Genomic DNA, 20901 nt, shown 5'->3' with positions numbered 1-20901 from the left:
TTTATAAGATATCTTGTTTTCCAGTCTACGCTCCCCGCCGTCTTCATTCTGCTGTAGTTCTTTCAGCAGAATGCCATATTCGACCAAAGGGTTTTACGGGGTGGATCTACTCTATTACACAAGTTGATTCCTAATTTTTTATCTCATCATCTGAGACAAATAAGCAGTTTTTCTTTGGTTAATGGATTTTTACGGTGCTTCTTTAAGGAGTCAGAATGTCCATAGACCTGAACTATCCCACTTGTCCATAGAATGACATATTCGATCCAGGGTTGTACGGGATAAAACAAACAAGGAGTCAGAATGTTCATAGACCTGAACTAGAAATAATTCAGTCAGGGGTCAACTATTTGTTCTGTATGTTAATCGAAAAATTTAGAATTTATCTGTCATTTCTATGTTAATGTTAAATAGTGTATGTAAGTTAGTTTGTTCTGTTACTAGAAAGCAGAAGTCTCTCCAAGGACTTTAGGAAATTATCCGCGCTTCTCAAAAGCTGCAGGTCTATAAAATTCGAATCGAGGGAGAAATTACCACACAGATATGATCTACGAAAACAGACATCAGCTTATCCTGTTACGAGTGGGGCTGCTTAGGATTTGATATCATTCTGTGCTTGTTCTTCTTCTGATTTCATCCTTTTGCTCTTTCTTCAGTGAGGGACGAAAGTTACGTCACTAATTTAGATTGAGGGGAAGTTACTTTGTTGTCCATTGATCTTATTCATGTTCTTGTTCTTTTCGTGTTTCATGGTTGGATAGACCTCTTTTGGGTTCCTGGTCCGATTAATGTAAATTTTCAACCGTCACGACTCACGACATCGCTCTTATCGGCATTCTCTCTCTGTTGTCAACGTATTATCCAATTAACATAAAATACACTGCCTTATAAATTATATAGTTTTCAAATTTTCACTTCTAATTGTGATTGAATATCTAGCCATGATCTCTCCCGTACAGACAACACTATGGAGGTTGACCATCGCGAATTGCTGACAAATATAGAGCTTGAAGTGGCGTACTGTTCCGAGAAAGTCTTGAACCTTGACATGCTTCTGATGAACATCGAAAATCAAATGTCTGATTATGAATCCGTCCCGTCGGAAACGACTGAGAAAACCTTTGAATATGACTTGCTGGCGGGAATTTTAGACTCCGAGTTAGACGAACTCAAGCGCTTCATCGAAAGTCTCCAGGAAGAACTAATCGACGCTCGAAGAACTGTATTTTCCAGTCATATCGAAAATCAATTATCCGACGCAGAAGCCTCTCTGAAGCAGTCGCAAGATCATTTGGCCGAGATTAGAACTCACTTTGCGAAATTCCAAAGGGTTTTGACTCTAGGAGAGATGGCCCAACCTCGTGAGTTCTTCACCTTGTGTTCAAATTTTACAGATTTTATCTCACTTTTTTGTTCATTCTGCAAGGGAACGGTGAAGAGGGGCTTGTTTCTTTAACGGCGGAGAAGTGGAAGATGCAAACTGCCGAACAACAACGGCACGTTTTACAAATGCTGGAGAAATCGCTAGCCAGAGAACTCGATCTAGAAAGACGACTATTTGAGGCTGAGAGGGAAGCCTCTTCCACTGAAGAATCCATGGCTGCCGTTCTAGAACAGCTATTTGAAGCCGACAACACGTCCGTGGTGATGATGGAAACCTCAAAAAAACTAGTAACGAAGCTCGAGGAGGCGCAGTTTACCTTGACCTGCTCGCTTCAGAGGGAGAACGAGATGAGATCGAAGCTCCAGAAACTCTCAGAATCGAAGGGATCGGACAGCGATCGCCGTTTGATCGAGCAGGTGAACCTTCTGAGAGCCGCTCTACAAGATTCTCAGGAGAGATTTTCTCGTTCGACCGTGGCTCTCAAGAACCAAGTCTACACCTTGGAAAAGAAGCTGAGCGAATCGGAGAAGTTAGCGGAGACCAATTCGGCCCTTTTTGAAGAACTTGAGTCCACAAAAATGGAGTTTTCGAAGGAGAAAGAGCTTCTGAACAGGCAGAGGAGAGACTCGGAGGTAGAACGTCGTCTGCTTAAAAAATCAGTTGAGGATTTGGAAACCCTGATTGAAAATCTGAAGAAGAGAGTCTCCGAAGCCGAGGCTGAAGCCCAGGGCAAGCAATTAGAGTGTTCTTCGCTGGCTGAAGCTAATTCAAAGCTACGCGAGGAACTCGCTCACGCCGAGCGAGCGCAAATGGCCGCCGCGAAGAACATCGGCATCGAGACTCAACTCATACATAAACTCGTGATGAAGGTCTCATCGGAGAGGGAACGGCTTCAAGCCCAGGTCTGATTTCCTATTTATAATTTAATGGTGTTTACGAGAATCAAACTTATTCCTAGACATTTGAAGGTGTGTAGGCCGGCGAAGGAAGAACAAAGCGAGGTGCGGCGAGAAAAAATGGAGTCCTCTGAGGTAATGAACGCGAAAAATACGAAAATTTTCAGAATCCGCGATTCAATTTCTGCAATTTCTTCTTCCGGCTGTGAATTCAGGACGAGGGTATGAAGGAGGTGGTCAGATCCATCGACGCCGGGTTGCTGGGTCCGAAAAAAATCATAATTGCTGTTCTTATCTTGTCGATCTCCGTGATCGGGTTTTGTGTTTTTCATCGATCTTAAACTAGTTTTCGGACTTAAACACGAAAAATCTTCTCTTTCCTTTTATCTCAGCAACAGTTTTGGCGGGAAAACGCGCGAAAAATTCCCGCGGCGCGCGAGAGGTAATATAAATAACAGGAAACGATCAGAGAGAAGGCATCGCTCATCAGCCATGAAGGGTAAGACTGTGAGGCTGAGAGAAGCTCACAAGAACAGCGGCGGTGCCTCTTGCTCTGTAATCTGGGACAATGACGAAGGTAAGTTTCTCGTCACTGCCGCTTCTTCTGACACCGCCGTCGCCGTCCACGATCTCGCTTCAACGGCCCAAAGAACCCTATGTCACCACCGCGACGGCGTTACTTGCCTCGCCATAAACCCTAATTCCTCCTCCCTCGCCTCTGGATCCATCGATCACTCCGTCAAGCTCTACGGATTTCCAAGTAAGTCCTCGATCCTTCCAAATTCTGTAAATTATTGATTTCTAGGTTTAAAATTTCATCTGTAATCGGTTTAATTCCGTCGTGAATAGGCGGCGATTTTCAGAGCAACGTGACCAGATTCACGCTGCCCATTCGCTGCCTCGCATTCAACAGATCGGGCAGCCTTCTCGCTGCCGCCGGCGACGACGACGGAATTAAGTTGATTGCTACGGTGGACAGTTCGATCTCCAGAGTTCTGAAAGGCCACAGAGGAACAGTTACTGGGCTTGATTTTGATCCGAAGAACGAGTTTCTTGCATCTGTTGATAGCGTCGGCACTGTCATCTACTGGGAACTTTCAACCGGGGAAGCAGTACACACTCTGAAATCCATCGCGCCTGATCGAGAATCAGACGGCTCGATCTTGAATGTGGTTTCTTGGAGGCCGGACGGAGAAGTTCTTGCAATCCCTGGCTTGAAGAATGACGTCGTTATGCATGACAGAGACACGTCGGAGAAGGTTTTCTCCTTGAAGGGTGATCATGAAGATTCTGTTTGCTTCTTTTCTTGGTCGATGAATGGGAAGTACATGGCAACAGCCGGGGCCGATAGACAGGTTCTCATCTGGGATGTTGATCTGAAGCAGGACATTGAAAGGCAGAAATTTGAGGAGCGGATTTCTTCTCTGGCTTGGAAGCCCAAGGGGAATGCCCTGGCAGTCATCGATTGCAAGGGTAAGTTTGGAATTTGGGAAACTCCGGTTCCGTCTTTTATGAAATCTCCCTCAGAAGATGTGCCGGTGCTGAAGACGACGAACCAGGCGAGTTTGTTCTTCGACGAGGACGATGAGAACGACAACTCATCTGAAAGCGTGCATGATGCTGAAACGACCCGTCATAAGAGACTGAGGAGAAGCTCTAAAGTCGTTGATGATCATGAAGAAGAGTACGATGATGGAGAGGAAGATGACCTTCTTCATGCCATCGAATCGCGAGAGAAACGGCGGAGTAAAAGAAGAACAGAGGCGAGGGAAAGTTCTCGAGCTTTGAAGCCGAAAGATGTTATTTTACAGGCAGCGTTTCAGCCTTGCTCTACTCCAGAGCAGTCGGGGAAGAGACGTTTTCTCTGCTACAACATGCTTGGAACTGTGACAACGATGGAAAACGAGGGATATGCGCATATAGAGGTGGGAAATCATCTTGTTTTTATTTTCCCGATTTTTTAATCCTACTTTATATTTTTGGCTTGTATTTAAGTCTAATTGAATAATGTTCAGGTTGATTTCCATGATACCGGGAGAGGGTCAAGAGTTCCCGCTATGACCGATTTCTTTGGTTTTACCATGGCCTCACTTAACGAGTCCGGAAGCGTATTTGCCAATCCTTGTAGAGGCGAGAAGAGTACAAGTACTCTTTTATATCGCCCGTTCAGTAGCTGGGCTAATAATAGCGAGGTAATTAAACATGGAGGTGACATGAAGATGCTGATGTGGCTACGGTTTTTCTTATCTCGTTAACTGTCCGTGTATTGATTGCTCTGTCTCTTTTGCGAACCCAGTGGTCCATGCGATTTGAAGCGGAAGAAGTGAAAGTTGTCGCTCTTGGTGCTGGGTGGGTGGCTGCAGTGACAGATCTCAATTTTCTTCGTATTTTCTCAGAGGGTGGCTTGCAGGTTAAACTTTTAACTCGCAAATATAACTCCAATTATTCTGAGCAGGTCCGCTTTATAGATTTTGGAGTTTTTATTTTCTTAAAGGACTCTCAGTTTCTTGGTTTATTCTAACAGAGGCACATAATATCACTCAATGGGCCAGTAGTCACTGCCGTGGGATTCAAGGATGAATTAGCAGTTGTAACTCATGCGTCTGAGCCGCTCCCTTCCGGAGATCAGGTACTTATATACAAATTTCCATGGGGTTCTTCATGTGTCTTACTCGATCAGCTGCTGATTCTGTCTAGTTCATCCAGATGGTCGAAGTCAGAGTTTTCAACATGGCTAGCGGAACTCAGCCGATTAGATGTCCTGTCCCCCTCTCCCCAGGCTCTACTCTCTCATGGTTTGGGTTCAGCGAAGAAGGCCAGCTGAGTTCTTGCGATTCACATGTATGCCTCTGTCTTACCAATTCCTTTAAACAATCAGATTAAGTTTATGTCGGGCAATTTTTTTTTCTCAGGGCGTTTTAAGAGTATTCACTAACCAGTTCTCGGGAAGTTGGCTACCACTCTTCAGGTGCTGAACCTGTTCTTACGGGTATTTTCTCTTAATCCTTTGAATTAAGACTAATATTGCAATAATATCTGTTTTAGGGCTAAGGATTCCGAAGAAGAGATCTACTGGGTGGTGGGTTTGAACGCGACCAAGTTATTCTGTGTAGTCTGCAAGCCTCCTGAGCCCTACCCAGTGGTATAAATTATTTTTTTGTTTTCTACGCATTCTCTTCTCCATCCAGATTGAGCCGTTTCACTGCCCGTCCATCAGGTGTCCCCCAAGCCTGTTCTTACAGTACTCGACCTTTCATTCCCCGTTGTGCTTTCCGATCTCGGTGCTTCCAATCTTGAGAACGAGTTCATCATGTGCAGCTATCAACTCTCCCTGGTATGAAGATCAAAATTTAAAATTTTCTTTTGCCAAACAAATTATCTTCCCTCAAACATGCTTGCAGATTCAAACCCAGATAGAGTTGGCTGTCGCCGCAGGCCAGGACACGGCTGAACTTGATGATGAAGCTTTCAATGTGGAGGCGGCCTTTGACCGATGTATCTTGCGACTGATTGCCAGTTGCTGCAACGGTTAGGCTCTTTTTTGTTTAAAAGAAAAATAAAACCCACCCAAGTTTTTCTCTTCGTTTTCTCATATAGACACATCATCGTAGGGGATAAGCTGGTCAGAGCTACTGAGCTCGCCAAATCTCTTCTTCTGAAGAAGTCGATTGCCGGGGCTATCAAGCTCGTTACTGCCCTCAAGCTTCCTAATCTAGCAGAGAGGTTCAATGGTATTCTTGAGGTGACTATATTTAACCCGCTTTTGGATATTTTTGACTGATACTCCATCATGATAACCATTGGAAACAAAGGTTAGGAAGGTTCTCGTTAAGGTTTGGGAATGAAATCATCAGAGGTTTGGCTTTAGGTTCTGAGGTTGCGATGAAAGTTTACGTTCGGATAAAGAGCTTTTTTTTGTCAACATGAACAAGGAACTGTTTATAGCCATTGCTGAAGATATGTTTTAAAAATGGCACCGATCTAATGTTCCGAAGGTGATACTAATCCTTTAATCGGAACCAAAGAATACGAAGGTTCGACTTTAGGCGACAATGCAAAAAGGAAAATCATCATAGGCGTTTTTTTCGAAGAAAGAAAAACCATCAAAGAGCTTGTTTGGAAGGTTCTGAGATGGTGATGGAAGGTTATCTCTGGAGAAAGAGCTTGTTTTTTCAAGGGAAAAAATGAACTACTGAAAGCCGATGCTCCGAAGAAAACATGATTCTTGTCCAGTATTTTTTGATGTTGTCATAACTGCTGTGAGAGCTTTTGTTTCCCCAGTACACATCAAAACTCCCTTGGGAACCCTATCTTTTAAAATATTGTCATTTCCCCCATAAGTCGGATTTGATATAAATATACTACATCTAGCAGCCCGATTTTTTTTGCAAGTTTTAATTTTTTGGGTATAAACAGGAGAGAATGTTGGTTGGGGGCTCGGTCAGTTCAACAGAAGCTGTAAAAGATTTGTCGATGACAAAGACTATTCCCCCTGCAAAGGTGGATGCTCTTTCGTCGGCAAAAGTGCCGAGCATGGCAGGCAAGGCGGCTCTGCTTCAATCCATTAAGAAGATGAAGGATTCTGATGGTGATGGGGCTTCAGATGGTATCAAGAAAGGGATCAGAGTTTGATTTCTGGGCTGCTTGGTATGTTCATTCTTCTTCTCCAGTTCTTGATTTTATTCTTTTTCCCGGCCTGAAATATGTGAAGAGTTCTAGGAGGTGCCATGGTCACTTAGCCTGTAGCAAAGTCATATTATAGGCATTAGCATTCCGTGTAGTTCTATAAATATCAATGATGAAGCCATAGACGAAAAATGGGAGAAACAACATCGGGGGTGAAATAATGTCAAAGTTCCATCGCCTAAAACGCATGTTGAAAGCTTGTTGATATCTCTCCAGTCCAAGTTTGTCGATTAAATTGTCCTGGCTTCTATGAATTTTTTTAAGACTCTAATATGGGTCACCTAATTGTTGGTTCCTCTTTCTCTATGCACCATTTCCCCACAATCATCCTCTCAAAACTAATAATCCGTGTGAGTCTACTTATTTTTCTTTCTGCAAACAGTTATGACTTATATTAAGTTGATATCTGTAGGTATAACCGAGAGGAGTACTATTGAGTCATGTTAAGTATTGAAGTCATACTCACATCATCTTAGATACGTTTGTCTAGATATTTTCACTGTGACGAGTCCGTTCAATATTTTTCTGCTTCAATAAGCTACGAATTGTTTTAATACAATTCCTGGATCTCTACCTATTGTTCAATATCTATTGATTAAATAATACTTGATTAAAATTTGATCATCAAAGTCGACATGTAATGGCCCTTTATGAATGAATGGTTTTATCAAAACCTCAGTTGAAATGATGAAGGAATGTCCAGAGTTCAATAGCTTCTCACTACTAGAGTTTTTCCTTCAAGCAGCTTGTGGTGTAAGGCAATGAGACATTTTATACTAGACATGGAAGTTCTTAAAAAGGAATTCAACGACTTATCATATCAAGAGAAGGACTACCCTACATTCTCATATCCATTTTTATACATGGCACTTATATTCCTGATACGAAGACCAATATTCACTGCAAGGTCTATTACATGATGATTTAATGATAAAGTATGACGCTACGCCAGGAGAACATCAAGAACATGAAGAGTTACATTCATACCTCAACAAATCCATGATCAAACAGTACTTGAAATCTCAAGACAATGTTCTCTTGTTCATTGGCATCAATTTATACTAGACTCAGGTATGTGAGATTGGTCATGCTATCAGTTGATGACATGGGCAATATCTCATTAGGTCATGTTGTTGGTTGGTGATGCTGGTTACATCATCTGGCTTGGTCACATCACCTCAATTATTTAAGTTGTTTGTAGTGATGCCACACATCAATTGGCCATGTCATGTGATGATCCCTGCCTGGGTCATCTCATCGGTTTGGAGATGATGTTGGTCATGTCATTGATCAGTAATTTGGGTGACATTGGTCATGCCTTCAGTGTTGCTTGGTGATTATAGTCATGTTGTCTGTTGGTGACATGCAACTCTAGCCAAGTTTGATGCTCTCTTCAGCTCTATCCAGAAGCTTGGTGATTTGGTAGTTATATCGTTGGAGGGAAGTAATTGAGACATTAGTAGTTCATGTGGAGAAGTTGAAAAGTTAGTACGCAAGGTACAGGTAACATTCCCTATCAACCTAGACTAATTTCAAGATAGATGATGGGATCTCATACCCTGATCGTGGTTGGGGGCATGTTAGAGATCAAACTTTGGGTCATAGTCATGGTGATGTAGGATGCGGCTGCAATGATGGTGCTCAAAGGAGAGAAGAATGCGGGTAGAATGATGGTAGCTGGATTAGAGAAGGAAGTGGCTAGATTGATGGCAGTCAAAGCTGAGAAATAAGTAAGAGATCACATGACCTATCAATAGTCAAATACTACAATTGTGGCAAATATGGCCACTATGCCTCAAAATGTCGAGCTACGAAGAAGTATGACAAGAAGGCGCACCTGGCTTAGATGATGTAAAAGGAGTCAACTTCGTTGATGGACATCATTCAAACTCCTAGAGGATCCGACATTATAAGGGAATCAGTGATATGAGCATACGATTGGCATGTGGTATCTCAACACGAGGGCGATCAATCATGTGATAGGGGACCAGAAAATTTTCCATGAAGTCAAAGAAGAAGATTGCAGAATTGTTTGTGTTGGAGATGTCTCTAAAGTCAATGTACAAGGCAGATGATCAATCTTGACCGAGTGATGGGTTGGACATCACTCAGGTTTTTATTCATATCGTTCATATGTTTTTTATTCCCGATTAGATTCAAATATTTTAAGCATTAGACATATGGATAGGCAAGGATGTTGAGTGTTACATTGGAGTCAGAGATTTCGACTATTCATGACCAAAATGGGGCATTGTTGATCAAGGTTCTAAAAATAACAAGAAAGGTTTACTTCATTAGCTTGAACATAATGGGAAATGTCTGGTTGCGGATAGAGCAATGACCAAGATCTGGATTTGGCATTAGAGATATATACATTTTAGAATTCAATTCATAATTCAATGTCCAGACGGGGAGATGGTGATCAGTTATCCCAAGATTGGATGTGCCGGCACAACTGCGTCATACTTGAATTGTAGGAAAACAACCCAGATTTCACTTCCCAAGAACATCTTTTTATGTAGATAATCAGCCACTTGACTCATCCATGGAGCTTTGTGTGGGTCAATATATTCTCTCTTTTGAGGGGAATGCTTACTTCCTATTGCTTATGAACGACTACATCTATTCAATTGGGTGGCAATGATTAAATCATAGTCAGATGCATTTTTTTCATTCTGATAATTCAAGAACATTGCAAAAAATGAAAATGGACTGAAGATTAAGTGCCTCAAGACAAATCAAAGAAGGGAAATTATGTCCAATTAATTCACCAAAGATTGTGATAATTTTGCAATTAAGCGCCAACTAGCTTCCCCTCACCCACCTTAGTAAAATGAGGTGAGTGGCTGATGAAACATGAAATAATATCCATTGTCAGAAACCTATTTAAGAGGAAGACTTTGACAAAGGAGTTGTGTGTTAAAGTGGTGAGTACATCAGTACATATTTTTAATCAAGAAGATGCCATACAAGGCGCTGATAGGATCAAAACCATCATGCATCTCCTGAGGGTTTTTGGGTGCCTATCACACGTGAATAAGGCTGATTGAAGGATCTCAAAATTGAAGAACTAGAGTAGGCCCATGGTCCTCATCTGTTATGAAATTGGGACAGGTTTATTGCTGTTATCACCTTATGAAAGAAAATTAAGTGGTGTGATTTAGTGTGTCATTTTAAATTTTATTTGTTTCAATCAAATTTATATGTATTTAACTCAACGGGATATCTAATGTATGAATTAGAAAAAGGGAGAATAATATGATAAAAGGGAAAATAAAAGGTATTCGCGATGTAATAATCTAGACTAAATAATATAGTGATAATAAGGGTGTTAATTATTAAAATTTATGTGATAATAAATTTATTAAGAGCAGTCATGTTAAGGTTATGGTTAAGATGAATTAATTATGCATGATTGATAGATACTATGTAAGGTAAATGATGAAGAGAAAATAATAGGATCAATATTTTTAAGGGAGGAAATACTTTTTATTTATTATTTTTGAGATAGGGGTAGATGATAGGTGTTGAGACGCGAACTAATTAAAGTACTATATGAAAGATAGATATTTAATAGATCATAGAAAAGTTATTTTACAATTTTAAAAGATATAAAAGAAATTAAATAGAAAGAAACAATTGGGATTGAGAGGAACAACTATGGGAATTAAGGGCAAGCTAGGCAGTTTCTCTTAATATTGTACTTTCAATAACTTTATATTTATTAAAAAAAAGAAGAGTGAGATGTATATATATGTATTTATTTAAAGAGTTATTTATGATTTTTATAGTATAAATTTGAACATAAAATAACAAAGAAATATCATGATTATACACTAACAGAACATCTTTGATTAAAAGCCTCAAAGATATTACACTAGATAAGTTCTTTACCAAGCTAATTCTAAGATTTTAATCCTATATTTAAGCTAAAACAAGTCTTGCAAAAGACATTTTGAAACTCTTAGTTCCCCCTAATTTCAAAGAGCAAGGATGGGGTGATGAATATTATGAGGTTGTCAAGCTAATCGCACTTGCATTAAATTTTAATTTCATTGAAAGAAATAATTATTCATCATTACAGTGATCACTAGTCTCCAGAAATTTATTCTAAATATTCCTATTGGAATGGTACTCAAGATGGACATAAACTATCTGAAAATGTCAGCTGACGCCTCTCTATCTCTCTCTCTCTCTTTATATTTTTTTCTATTGTTAATCTATAGTGGGCTTGTAAGAGTTAAACCCATTATCTAGAATGATGCAATACGATGTCGGCCGGGATCGATCGGCTCGTATTACGTCACAGGAATTATGATGCGAATGATGTGAGATGTAATTCAAGTAATGAGAAAACGGTGAATGAGCAGTTAGGGAATCGACGGATAACGGCGTCGGCCGTGCCGATCAACGAGAGAAGAATGATCCTAAGATCAGACTCCCAATGACCCGCGAAATCAACTAGACGCTTAAGCGGTGAGGGGCGTATGACGGCCCTGGAGTGTTCGGCATCCTAGTCAAATGAATATCCTTTCAACCACAAGAATTCCCTACTCTCGACAATGGTGGCTATCCTATCAGTGCATAGGAAAGTTGGGCAGAGGACGCGATAGCGGGTGACGAGACTGGAGAAGATAATAATGCTGGAAATATGGAGGGAAGACGAGACTGACCTTTGGATCGCTTAGTCCACGGCGTAGAGAATCGTCCCGAGTGATAACGAGGTGCGGACGAATCGTTGGAGACGACGATCTGGATGCGGCTGACTCCCAGCGGCGTGGTCAGCGAACGCGGGACGACTCTGGCGGGCAGGGTCAACGGTGCACAGTGGGCGGGCTGCGGCCGGCAAGGGCGTGAGGTGCGCGCACGGGCAGGCCGGCGAGCGCGCAGAGATGGCCGCTGCGTGCGGGCGTTGGGCGGGCGTGTGAACGCCCACGTGAATGCGGGGTCCTGGCGAGGAGAGGCGTGGCAACGAGGGGGGCGAAGGCGGCAGTGATTGGACTAGGGGGGGGGGGGCGGAATGACGATGTTGGCCGGGTAGCGAGACCAAGAAGGGGTTGGGAAGGGAGGGGTGTCGGGAATCCAAGAAATGGAAGGGAAGAACGGTGGTAGATCAAGGAAGAGAGGGCGGAGGGTTGAGGATTCAAGATTTCAAGAATTCAAGAACGAGGGGTGGATGACAGATCAAGAAAGTGAGGGCGGAAGGTTGAGGTTTCAAGATTTCAAGAATTCAAGAACGTGGGGGAAGGGGGGGGGAGAAATGGTCAAGAACGTGGGAGGAAGGGATCAAGAACGCGGGGAAATGGATCAAGAACGTGGAAGAAGGGTTCAAGAACGTGGAAGAAGAAGGGTTCAAGAACACGGAAGAAGGGATCAAGAATGTGAGGAAATGGATCAAGAACGTGGGAGGACGAACGGGAAGACCAGGACGAGGATGGTTGGGGTTTCAAGAAAGGGGTGGAAGAGATGGGAGATGGAGGAGAGCGGAGATCAAGAACCTGTCAAGAACGGGTTTCTTGATCGGTTTGGGCGAGCTCTCTTGATGGGGCGGATCTCCCAGGTCGGCGTCGCGTCGTCGTCGTCGTAAGCCTCCAAGAACCTCCGGAGTGATCTTGACGAAGGCCTTCTCAACTTTTGACGGCGCCAACTTCTAGAACTTCTTTAAGCGTACCGGACTGATCTCGACGGCACGTTTAAGCACGTTCCTCTCAGAGTGATCTCGACGAGAGAGACGTGGGCTCTAACCACGGAGTGATCTTGACGTGGATGGGGCTAGCCAAACCCCCTACGCTACAAACTACGATAGGGGGGAGACGAATTGTGAATAAACTTTTCAACAATGACTCCAAATGTTCCTTGGGCATGCCATCCCCTTATATAGGGAGGATGGGTGCCAAGAGAACGTGGGAGAGGACGAACCATCGCAAGACGTGGTTCGGCCTCTCCTTACAAATTCAAAAATACAATTATAAAAGTAAAAGGGAAATGACGAGGACGAGACCCAACAACATTGGCCCAGTCCACTACTCCGAAAATACAAACAAACATGAAATGAACATAAGTAAAGATAGGAGTTCTTACGCGAGGTAGTTGAACCCCGGGTGGCGAGCATCGGCGCGGGCTGCTCGACGTGGCTGCTGTCGTCCTGGCGCGCCGTCTCCAGGATGGTCCTCCATCATAGAAAGTTCTAATTCTAGAACTCTCATGTAATTTTGGGATGCCAAAACCCTATAAAAGGAGTAGGGCCCATTGTTGTAAACAAGACGCCATTTTTGGAAAAGTGCCATTTTGTCTTCTATTCCAAAATATGCATTCTTCAAAACAAAGGGTGTAATTCATCAGTCATTGTGTGTATATACACCAGAAAAAAATGGGGTGGCAGAAAGGAAGATTGGATATGTAGTTCAGATGGCTAGGGCTTTAATGATTCACACCAAGGTTCCGAGCAGTACTTACAGCAGTGCACCTAATGAATCGACTACCCTCAAAGGTGCTGAAGAAATAGAGCCCCATAGATTTAATGTGTGAGAAATTTCCATCGTTACCTATAAAATTAGGACTTACACCAAGAATCTTTGGATGTACAGCCTTTGTTCATGATGACAACCCAAAAGATAAATTTAGTCCTCGGGCAGTGAAGTGTGTGTTTGTTGGATATTCCTCAACTAAAAAAGGCTATAGATGTTACCATCCTCCTGGGAGCCGGAAATTTTTTATTTCAGCAAGTGTTACCTTTCATGAGGAGGAAGTATATTTCAAGGAAGAGGCGCATTCAGGAGTCTCAAGCCAAGGAAGTGAACAAAGACATGCACCCGTAGAAGATAATTGGGGAACCATGTATGACATGGAGCCAATTGAAGAAAACTTGATAGAACCAGAAGAAGAAGAACGACAACAAGAGAGTGATGAGTTAAGGGGGGGAGACGAAGGAGAAGAAAACCAAGGAATAGAAGTGGACATCACATGCAGACAGAAGGAAAATGAGCAACTACAAGAGCTGGAAATGGATCAGGAAAATATCCCTCAAGAAGGAAGAAAGGAGCTGACAGATTCAAGAACACAAAACAACAATGATCTTGGTTGGCCCATTGCTCTAAGGAAAGGGAAACATATGTGTACTCAGAAAAAGGAATACTCATTGTCGAACTATGTAAACTATCAAGGTGTCAGCAAGGATTACAAGGCATTCTTAATGGCCATTGAGATGGTAAATGTTCTGAGAACATGGCAACAGGCGATACAAGAGAGAAATGGAAAAAAGCGATGGATGAAGAAATGGGTGCTTTACTAAAAAACGGTACATGGGAAAGTGTGACGGTTCCAAAGGACAAGAAACCAGTGCGGTGCAAATGGGTTTTCACGGTAAAGTATAAATAAAATGGATCAGTAGAGAGATATAAAGCACGACTTGTTGTGAAAGGATATACACAAAGAGTATGGGATTGATTATGAAAAAACGTTTGCACCAATAGCTAAAATGAACATTGTCAGGGTATTAATTGCTTTAGCAGCCAACTTTAATTGGGAGATGTTACAATATGATGTGAAAAATGCATTTCTGAATGGGGATTTGGAAGAAGAAGTGTATATGAAGCTACCGCCTGGATATTACAAAGATGAAGATATGAATGTGTGTAAGCTGAAGAAATCTATGTATGGATTGAAGCAGTCTCCGAAGGCATGGTTTGACAAATGCTCTAGAAGCCTGAGAAATCTGGGATATTATCAGTGCTACAATGATCATGCTCTTTTTTTAAAAAGGGGATCTTCAGGTAAGACATCAATTCTTCTGGTATATGTAGATGACGTCATTATCACAGGAGATGACAAGGATGAGAATCTGCATTTAAGTCGAGAGTTAGCTCAGCTATTTGAGGTTAAATCGTTCGGAAGGTTGAGATACTTCTTAGAATTGAGGTATCCTACTCCAAGACAGGCATATTTATCCCACAACATAAATATACAATGGACCTTTTGAAGGAAACTGGCATGAGTGACTGTAAGCCATCAGTAGTCCCAATCGACCCAAACTCCAAAATTAAGATAGATGAGGAAGATTCACCTGTAGACAAAGGCCGTTATCAAAAAATCATCGGGAAACTGATATATTTGAATCACACCAGGCCAGATATTGCATATGTGGTTGGAATCCTCAGTCAATTCATGAAGGATCCAAGAGAGTCCCACTGGCAAGCAGCACATAGAGTGTTAGCATATTTGAAGGGCACTCTTGGACACGGGTTACTATTTAGGAGAAATGGAGGACTAAAGCTAGAAGTATTCAGGGATGCAGACTTCAGAGGATCAATGGTGGAAAGAAGTTCAACCTCTAGTTATTGTTCATTCCTGGGAGGAAACCTAGTGACGTGGAATAGTAAGAAGCAGTCAGACGTCGCCCTATCCAGTGCAAAAGCAGAATTCAGAGCTCTCTTGAAGGGAATTTGTGAGGCAATATGGTTGAGAAACTAATTAATAGAGATTGGATTTCTAAGTGCAGAACCTGCTGAGATGAAGTGTGATAGCTGATGGAGGACCATCTCGAGGACGACGCCACGATGACGAAGAACCATCTCGAGGATGACGCGATGGGATGTCGTCAGCCACGCCGAGCAGCTCGCGCCGACGCTCGCCACCCGGGGTTTAAGTACCCCACGTAAGAACTTTTATCTTTTTACTTATGCTCATTTTCATGTGTGTTTGTATTTTGATTCGTGGACTGGGCCAATGTTGTTGGGCCCCGCCTCGTCATTTTACTTTTATGTTTGTATTTTGAATTTGTAAGGGAGGCCGAACCACGTCTCGCGACGGTTCATCCTCTCCCACGTTCACTTGGCACCCATCCTCACTATAAAAGGGGATGGCATGCCCAAGGAACACCTGGGAGTCATTGTTGAAAAGTTTATTCACAATTCGTCTCCCCTATCGTGAGAGTAGTGTAGGGGTTTGGCTAGCCCCACCCCACGTTGAGATCACTCCGTGGTAGAGCCCACGTCTCCCCGTCGAGATCACTTCGGGAGATGTGTTAAGTGCGCCGTCGAGATCACTCCGGTGCGAGGAAAGAGTTTCAAGAAGCCGCCATCAAGAATCAAAAGAGGCCTTCAAGATTACTCCGGGGGTCTTGGGAGATTCAAGAAGCATCGCCGACACGCCATCAACCGGGGAAATCTGCTCCGTCGAGGGAGCACACCCCAGATCCGTCAAGAACTCCTCTTTCTTGGAGGGTTCTTGGTTGTTACAGTTCAAGAAAGCCATTTCTTGGTACCGTATAGCGCACTTCCGCCAGTTTTTGTACGCCCACCCCCCTTTCCCCATCGTTTCTTGATTCCCAACCGCCTCGTCTTGCCTTTCTTGATCGCCCACCCTCCTTTCCCCATCGTTTCTTGATTCCCAACCGCCTCGTCTTGCCTTTCTTGATCGCCCACCCCCCTTTCCCCATCGCTTGATTCCCAACCGCCTCGTCTTGCCTTTCTTGATCGCCCACCCCCCTTTCCCCATCGTTTCTTGATTCCTAACCGCCTCGTCTTGCCTTTCTTGATCGCCTACCCTCCTTTCCCCCATCGTTTCTTGATTCCCAACCGCCTCGTCTTTCCTTTCTTTATCGCCCACCCTCCTTTCCCCATCGTTTCTTGATCCCCAACCGCATCCTCTTGTCTTTCTTGATCGCCCACTTTCTTTCCCTTGATTTCTTGATTTCTTGATTTCTTGAATTCTTGATTTCATGATTTCTTGATTTCTTGATCTCACCATATCTCCTTGATTCCCCTTCGCTCTCCCTTCGCCTCATCTTTCTTGATTTCTTGATTCCCACCCTCTCGCCATAACCGATTACTTGGTTTTCTGCCCCACCCCACGACTATTCCCACGATACTTGGTTCGCTGTCTTGCCCGCCCACACGACTAAGCGCGCCAGCCAGCGCCTCTGCTCCGACTTTTGTTGCACGCCACCCGTGGACTCAGCTCTCTGCTGGTAGTTACGACCGCACCGTCCGCACCGGTTTGTCTCGCCAACGACACTCGTCCGCCCGACCCGACACTAAGCATCCGCTCGACGACTTGCACGCCTTGGACTAAGCGATACAAAGGTCAGTCTCGTCTCCCCTCTATAAACTCCAGTATTATTATCTTCGACAGTCTCATCTTCCCTATCGCGTCCGCTGTGATATTCTCGAACATCATCGGATAGGACTAGCCACCTTGTCGAGCATAGGGATTCTTGTGGTAGACGGACTGTCATCCGACTTGGACGCCGCCCCAGGGCTGTTAGATGCCCTCACTTAGTAGACGTCTAGTAGGTCCAGCGGGTCATTGGGAGTTTGATCTTAGGTTCACTCGTCTCTCATTGATCGGCACGGCTCACGGTGCGTCGTCGCTATCCGTCAAGTCCTTATCTGCTCATTCGTATTTTCTCATCATTCGGCTTACATCCCATACATTCGCATCATAACCCTGTGACGTGAAACGCGACGATCGATCCCGGCCGTCGTCGTATCACATCAATAGCAAGTCAGCCATTGGTATATGTTTGAATCATGTTCATCATGATAGGACAAAACACTTGGGAATTATTCGACACTACATTAGGAAGAAAATAGATCAGAAAATTATCAGTCTGGACTATGTACCATCTTCCGAGCAGAGAGCTGATATGCTGACTAAAGGAGTCACAAGAGCAACATTACGAAGACTCAGCGACAAACTTGGCATTCGGAGTCTTCATGCACCAGTCTGAGGGGGGTGTTAGCTGACGCCTCTCTCTCTCTCTCTCTTTATATTTCTTTCTATTGTTAATCTATAGTGGGCCTATACGAGTTAAGCCCATTATCTATAAAGTTCTAATTCTAGAACTCTCATGTAATTTTGGGATGCCAAAACCCTATAATAGGGGTAGGGCCCATTGTCGTAAACAAGACGCCATTTTTGGAAAAGTGTTTTTTAGTCTTCTATTCCAAAACAGAAAAGAATAACAGAATCTGATTCTACTTGTACAATACATATGATCAATCCGGTTGCCATTACTATAGAGACACTATGGATAGGTGGTGTGCGCTCTTTACAAAAAGAGTTCACTGAATTGATTCGTACAAATACCTAATGGTATTATACCTTAATGTCAATTAGGTGGATTCATATCATGATTGTATAAGTGATCTATTGACTTGAGTCACCAAGCTTATATGGTGGATAGATGGCTATGGTTTCATTGAGATGTATTAGTATCTTATAATGGGATTCAAATAAATATTATCTTAGTTATTAGTAGAAGTACACAAAGGTGATTGAGTGGTCAAGATGGGACCGTCCAAAATGAGAGATCTCGGTTTTAAAAATTCTGAGATAGGAATGCTTGAAAATGTGTGACTAGGCATCATGTAATGCTTTTGGGTTGATGTGAGTCATTGGTTATAACAACTTTTGGGAGTAGAGGCCCTAATCAGTGTCAAGCTTGAGAAGTGTTGCTCCAGTTGTACAATCCTTTAAAAAGTACATATGATGATGAAATTCAACATATATGTTATTATGAAAATTTAGTTGTCGAATTGATACAAGATTTTTCATGATTTTGAGAACATGTAAGATATTTAGAAGACCTACATTTTGATGGTTAGTAGATAATGAAGCATGTACAGCTGAGGAAATAGTGAAACCTGATCCATCACCCACATACATCTTAGAAACTTTGATTGATGAAGGAGATGCATGTACATCATAGGATGGTGAGTTGTAGAGCTGTCAGGATGCCAATGAGGTGTTACCATTGATGACATATACATTGGAGCTATGGAGACATTCAGGTTGGAGTAGCACACCTATGGTTGTGGCGGACGAGTAGGGAACAGTGAAGTTTGAAGTACGTCACTGTTTCTTTGTTGAATCTGTCAAGGTACAAAGATATCATATCATACATAGACTTGATGTCTAATCCTAGAGCATATATGAAACTTTGGACTTTGGATTTAATAGCCCAGGAGTGCTTCATCCTCATCCTCTGGAACCCCAACCTCTTCCACGACCTTGTGATTGAGTGTTGTCATCATTGGCTTGTACTTGATTTGATACTAGCAGGAACTCTTTATCTTCATTTTCTCCAAAGACAAAGCTAGTTTTCTTCTAAGTGTAGCATGTCAGCGATGTAATCAACAGATGTCCAAAATCATTTAGAAAGCTTGGTATTTTGGACCAAGTCCTTTCATTAAGATAAACTTTATAATTTGTTCATTCACAGAGCATTTGATAGTGCTTAGGCGAGTGGAAATATTCCAGATACCTTGAAAAAAATCATCAATATTTTTTGGATCGTTTCAAAGATTTTGGAGTCTATTAGTTAGCTCCATGAGTCTAGATTCCAAGCTGATGGATAGTTCCCTATTTGGAGTAAGTCATGCTTTGTAGGCTGTTACACATTCTTGAATTATGGCTAACACTTTATTTGATATCAACAATATACTAGTAGCCAAGACAATGAGATCTCTTTTCCACCATGAGTCTTATGAGTCTAAAAATATAAGCACATAGATTGGTTCTTTCATGAGTCAAATGCTTACCTAGACCTTATGCAAACACGATGGTTTGGACATAGCCTTTTCACACAAGGTGATTGAGGATGGTAAGCTTGATTCCCATAGGGTGGATGTTCTTGGTCGCTCATTCTTATGATTTTGTTATCTGCCTTTTGGAACATTGCAGAACAGCATTGTCAGACTCTAATTCTTCTTGCTCATAAGAAATAAAAGGTTTAAAAACCATATTGAGAAATGGTCACGAAATGGTCTAAGATGATAAAATAAATTAAATCATCAGAAGAGTAATAATGAGGAAGAGAAGATAGAAGACAAGTGAAGAATGGAGATAAAGAAGATGAGAAAGTATGTATCAGAGGTAAGAAGGTTGTGAATGATGGAAGAGAGGTAATGACAATGGGTGGCACTGCCGTCATATCAAGTTATCTTGAGGTTTTTAGGGACACACTCATCTTCCCAGTGTTGGTTGTGTCTCCTAATAAGACGATTATAAAAGGGGCATGTAGGGCAACATCCATGCTGTCTTTAACACAACCCTTTCTTGTCAAGGCTGATCTCTCCATCGCCTTTGCTGATCATTCTGGTGTCAGCCCTTGTCAACCCACCTCCTTCATTGATGGCAACCCCCCCTTCCTCAGATAAGAGGGGATTGTCAAACCTCTATCACTAACACAAAGTCCGTTGACCCCCTCCATCAATGCTGCACCCTCCAGTGTTAGTGCTCACCTCTCTGTTGACCCTTCTCCACCTTCCACCAACCTTTATCACTGCCATACAACCCACGACAGCCAAGTCTTTGTAACCTCCACTATAAAGAGAGGAGATCTCTTTCAACCCATTGTCATTGACAAAATTGTTTGACCTGCTGCGAGGCACCCCTCTATCAACCATACCCAACCAACTACCACAATGCCGCCAAACGACCTATGGTCAATGATGTGGAGGTGCCCTTGAGTCATAGATGGATCCAATAGTTTTTTAATCTCTTGCGCATGACACTTTTATTTCCATCTTGATGTTCTTTATACAAAACAGACGCTAGGTTTGAACTATAAGAGTAAGGGAAAGGCACATCCCATGCGTCATGGATTGGAAATGACGCCTCAGATGTGATGGGATGGATGATGGGTGGTGATAGACAATAGCGTGATATGGAGTTTGTCACATCTCGTGTTCCATCACACATCCCAATATTTCATTAAAATATATCCTGTTTGTGTCACCTGTCACTAGAGCATTCGTCCCATCCTCACCCCTGTCACTAGATGGCGACCTCGTGACATCAGGCATAATGACATATCAACAATTAAACATTCTATATGTTCAGTTTTATAATTTTCAATTCTCTCTCTCTAAATCTCTCTCTCTCAGACTCCTTTTTTATTTGTCTCCTGCTCTGATATAGCCCAAAACCCAT

The 20901-nt window shown here is 42.6% G+C and overlaps 2 protein-coding genes across 3 annotated transcripts; both read left to right on the top strand.

Moving 5' to 3' along the window:
- The first annotated feature begins 967 nt into the window (after positions 1 to 967).
- LOC144712640 (WPP domain-interacting tail-anchored protein 1-like) lies at positions 968 to 2621 on the top strand. The gene is made up of 4 exons (XM_078586912.1): positions 968 to 1361; positions 1427 to 2286; positions 2353 to 2415; positions 2496 to 2621. The coding sequence occupies exons 1-4, from the start codon at positions 968 to 970 to the stop codon at positions 2619 to 2621; spliced, it is 1443 nt and encodes a 480-aa protein (XP_078443038.1).
- On the top strand, positions 2367 to 7237 carry LOC144712842 (transducin family protein / WD-40 repeat family protein). Of its 2 annotated transcripts, XM_078587189.1 has the most exons (13): positions 2367 to 2415; positions 2673 to 3040; positions 3130 to 4205; positions 4296 to 4472; positions 4577 to 4690; positions 4805 to 4909; positions 4987 to 5121; positions 5193 to 5248; positions 5326 to 5422; positions 5498 to 5614; positions 5682 to 5808; positions 5892 to 6022; positions 6697 to 7237. In XM_078587189.1, exons 2-13 carry the CDS (start codon positions 2773 to 2775, stop codon positions 6910 to 6912), a joined length of 2619 nt encoding a protein of 872 aa, XP_078443315.1. In that variant the 5' UTR covers positions 2367 to 2415; positions 2673 to 2772; the 3' UTR covers positions 6913 to 7237. The 2 variants fall into 2 exon arrangements, with proteins under 2 accessions (XP_078443315.1, XP_078443316.1); XM_078587190.1 differs by lacking the exon at positions 6697 to 7237 and having other exon boundaries at positions 5716 to 5808.
- The last annotated feature ends 13664 nt before the right edge of the window (positions 7238 to 20901 follow it).

The sequence above is a fragment of the Wolffia australiana genome, chromosome 15, assembly GCF_029677425.1.
Source record: "Wolffia australiana isolate 7733 chromosome 15, ASM2967742v1".
Lineage (NCBI taxonomy): Eukaryota > Viridiplantae > Streptophyta > Magnoliopsida > Alismatales > Araceae > Wolffia > Wolffia australiana.
This window is presented reverse-complemented; position numbering and strand designations above follow the sequence as displayed.

Coding starts and splice junctions, on each gene's coding strand:
- LOC144712640 (XM_078586912.1), top strand. CDS start 968: ATGGAGGTTGACCATCGCGAATTGCTGACAAATATAGAGCTTGAAGTG. Junction 1,362..1,426: donor AGGAGAGATGGCCCAACCTC/GTGAGTTCTTCA, acceptor TCATTCTGCAAG/GGAACGGTGAAGAGGGGCTT. Junction 2,287..2,352: donor GGGAACGGCTTCAAGCCCAG/GTCTGATTTCCT, acceptor AGACATTTGAAG/GTGTGTAGGCCGGCGAAGGA.
- LOC144712842 (XM_078587189.1), top strand. CDS start 2,773: ATGAAGGGTAAGACTGTGAGGCTGAGAGAAGCTCACAAGAACAGCGGC. Junction 5,423..5,497: donor CTCCTGAGCCCTACCCAGTG/GTATAAATTATT, acceptor CCCGTCCATCAG/GTGTCCCCCAAGCCTGTTCT. Junction 5,809..5,891: donor GATTGCCAGTTGCTGCAACG/GTTAGGCTCTTT, acceptor ACATCATCGTAG/GGGATAAGCTGGTCAGAGCT.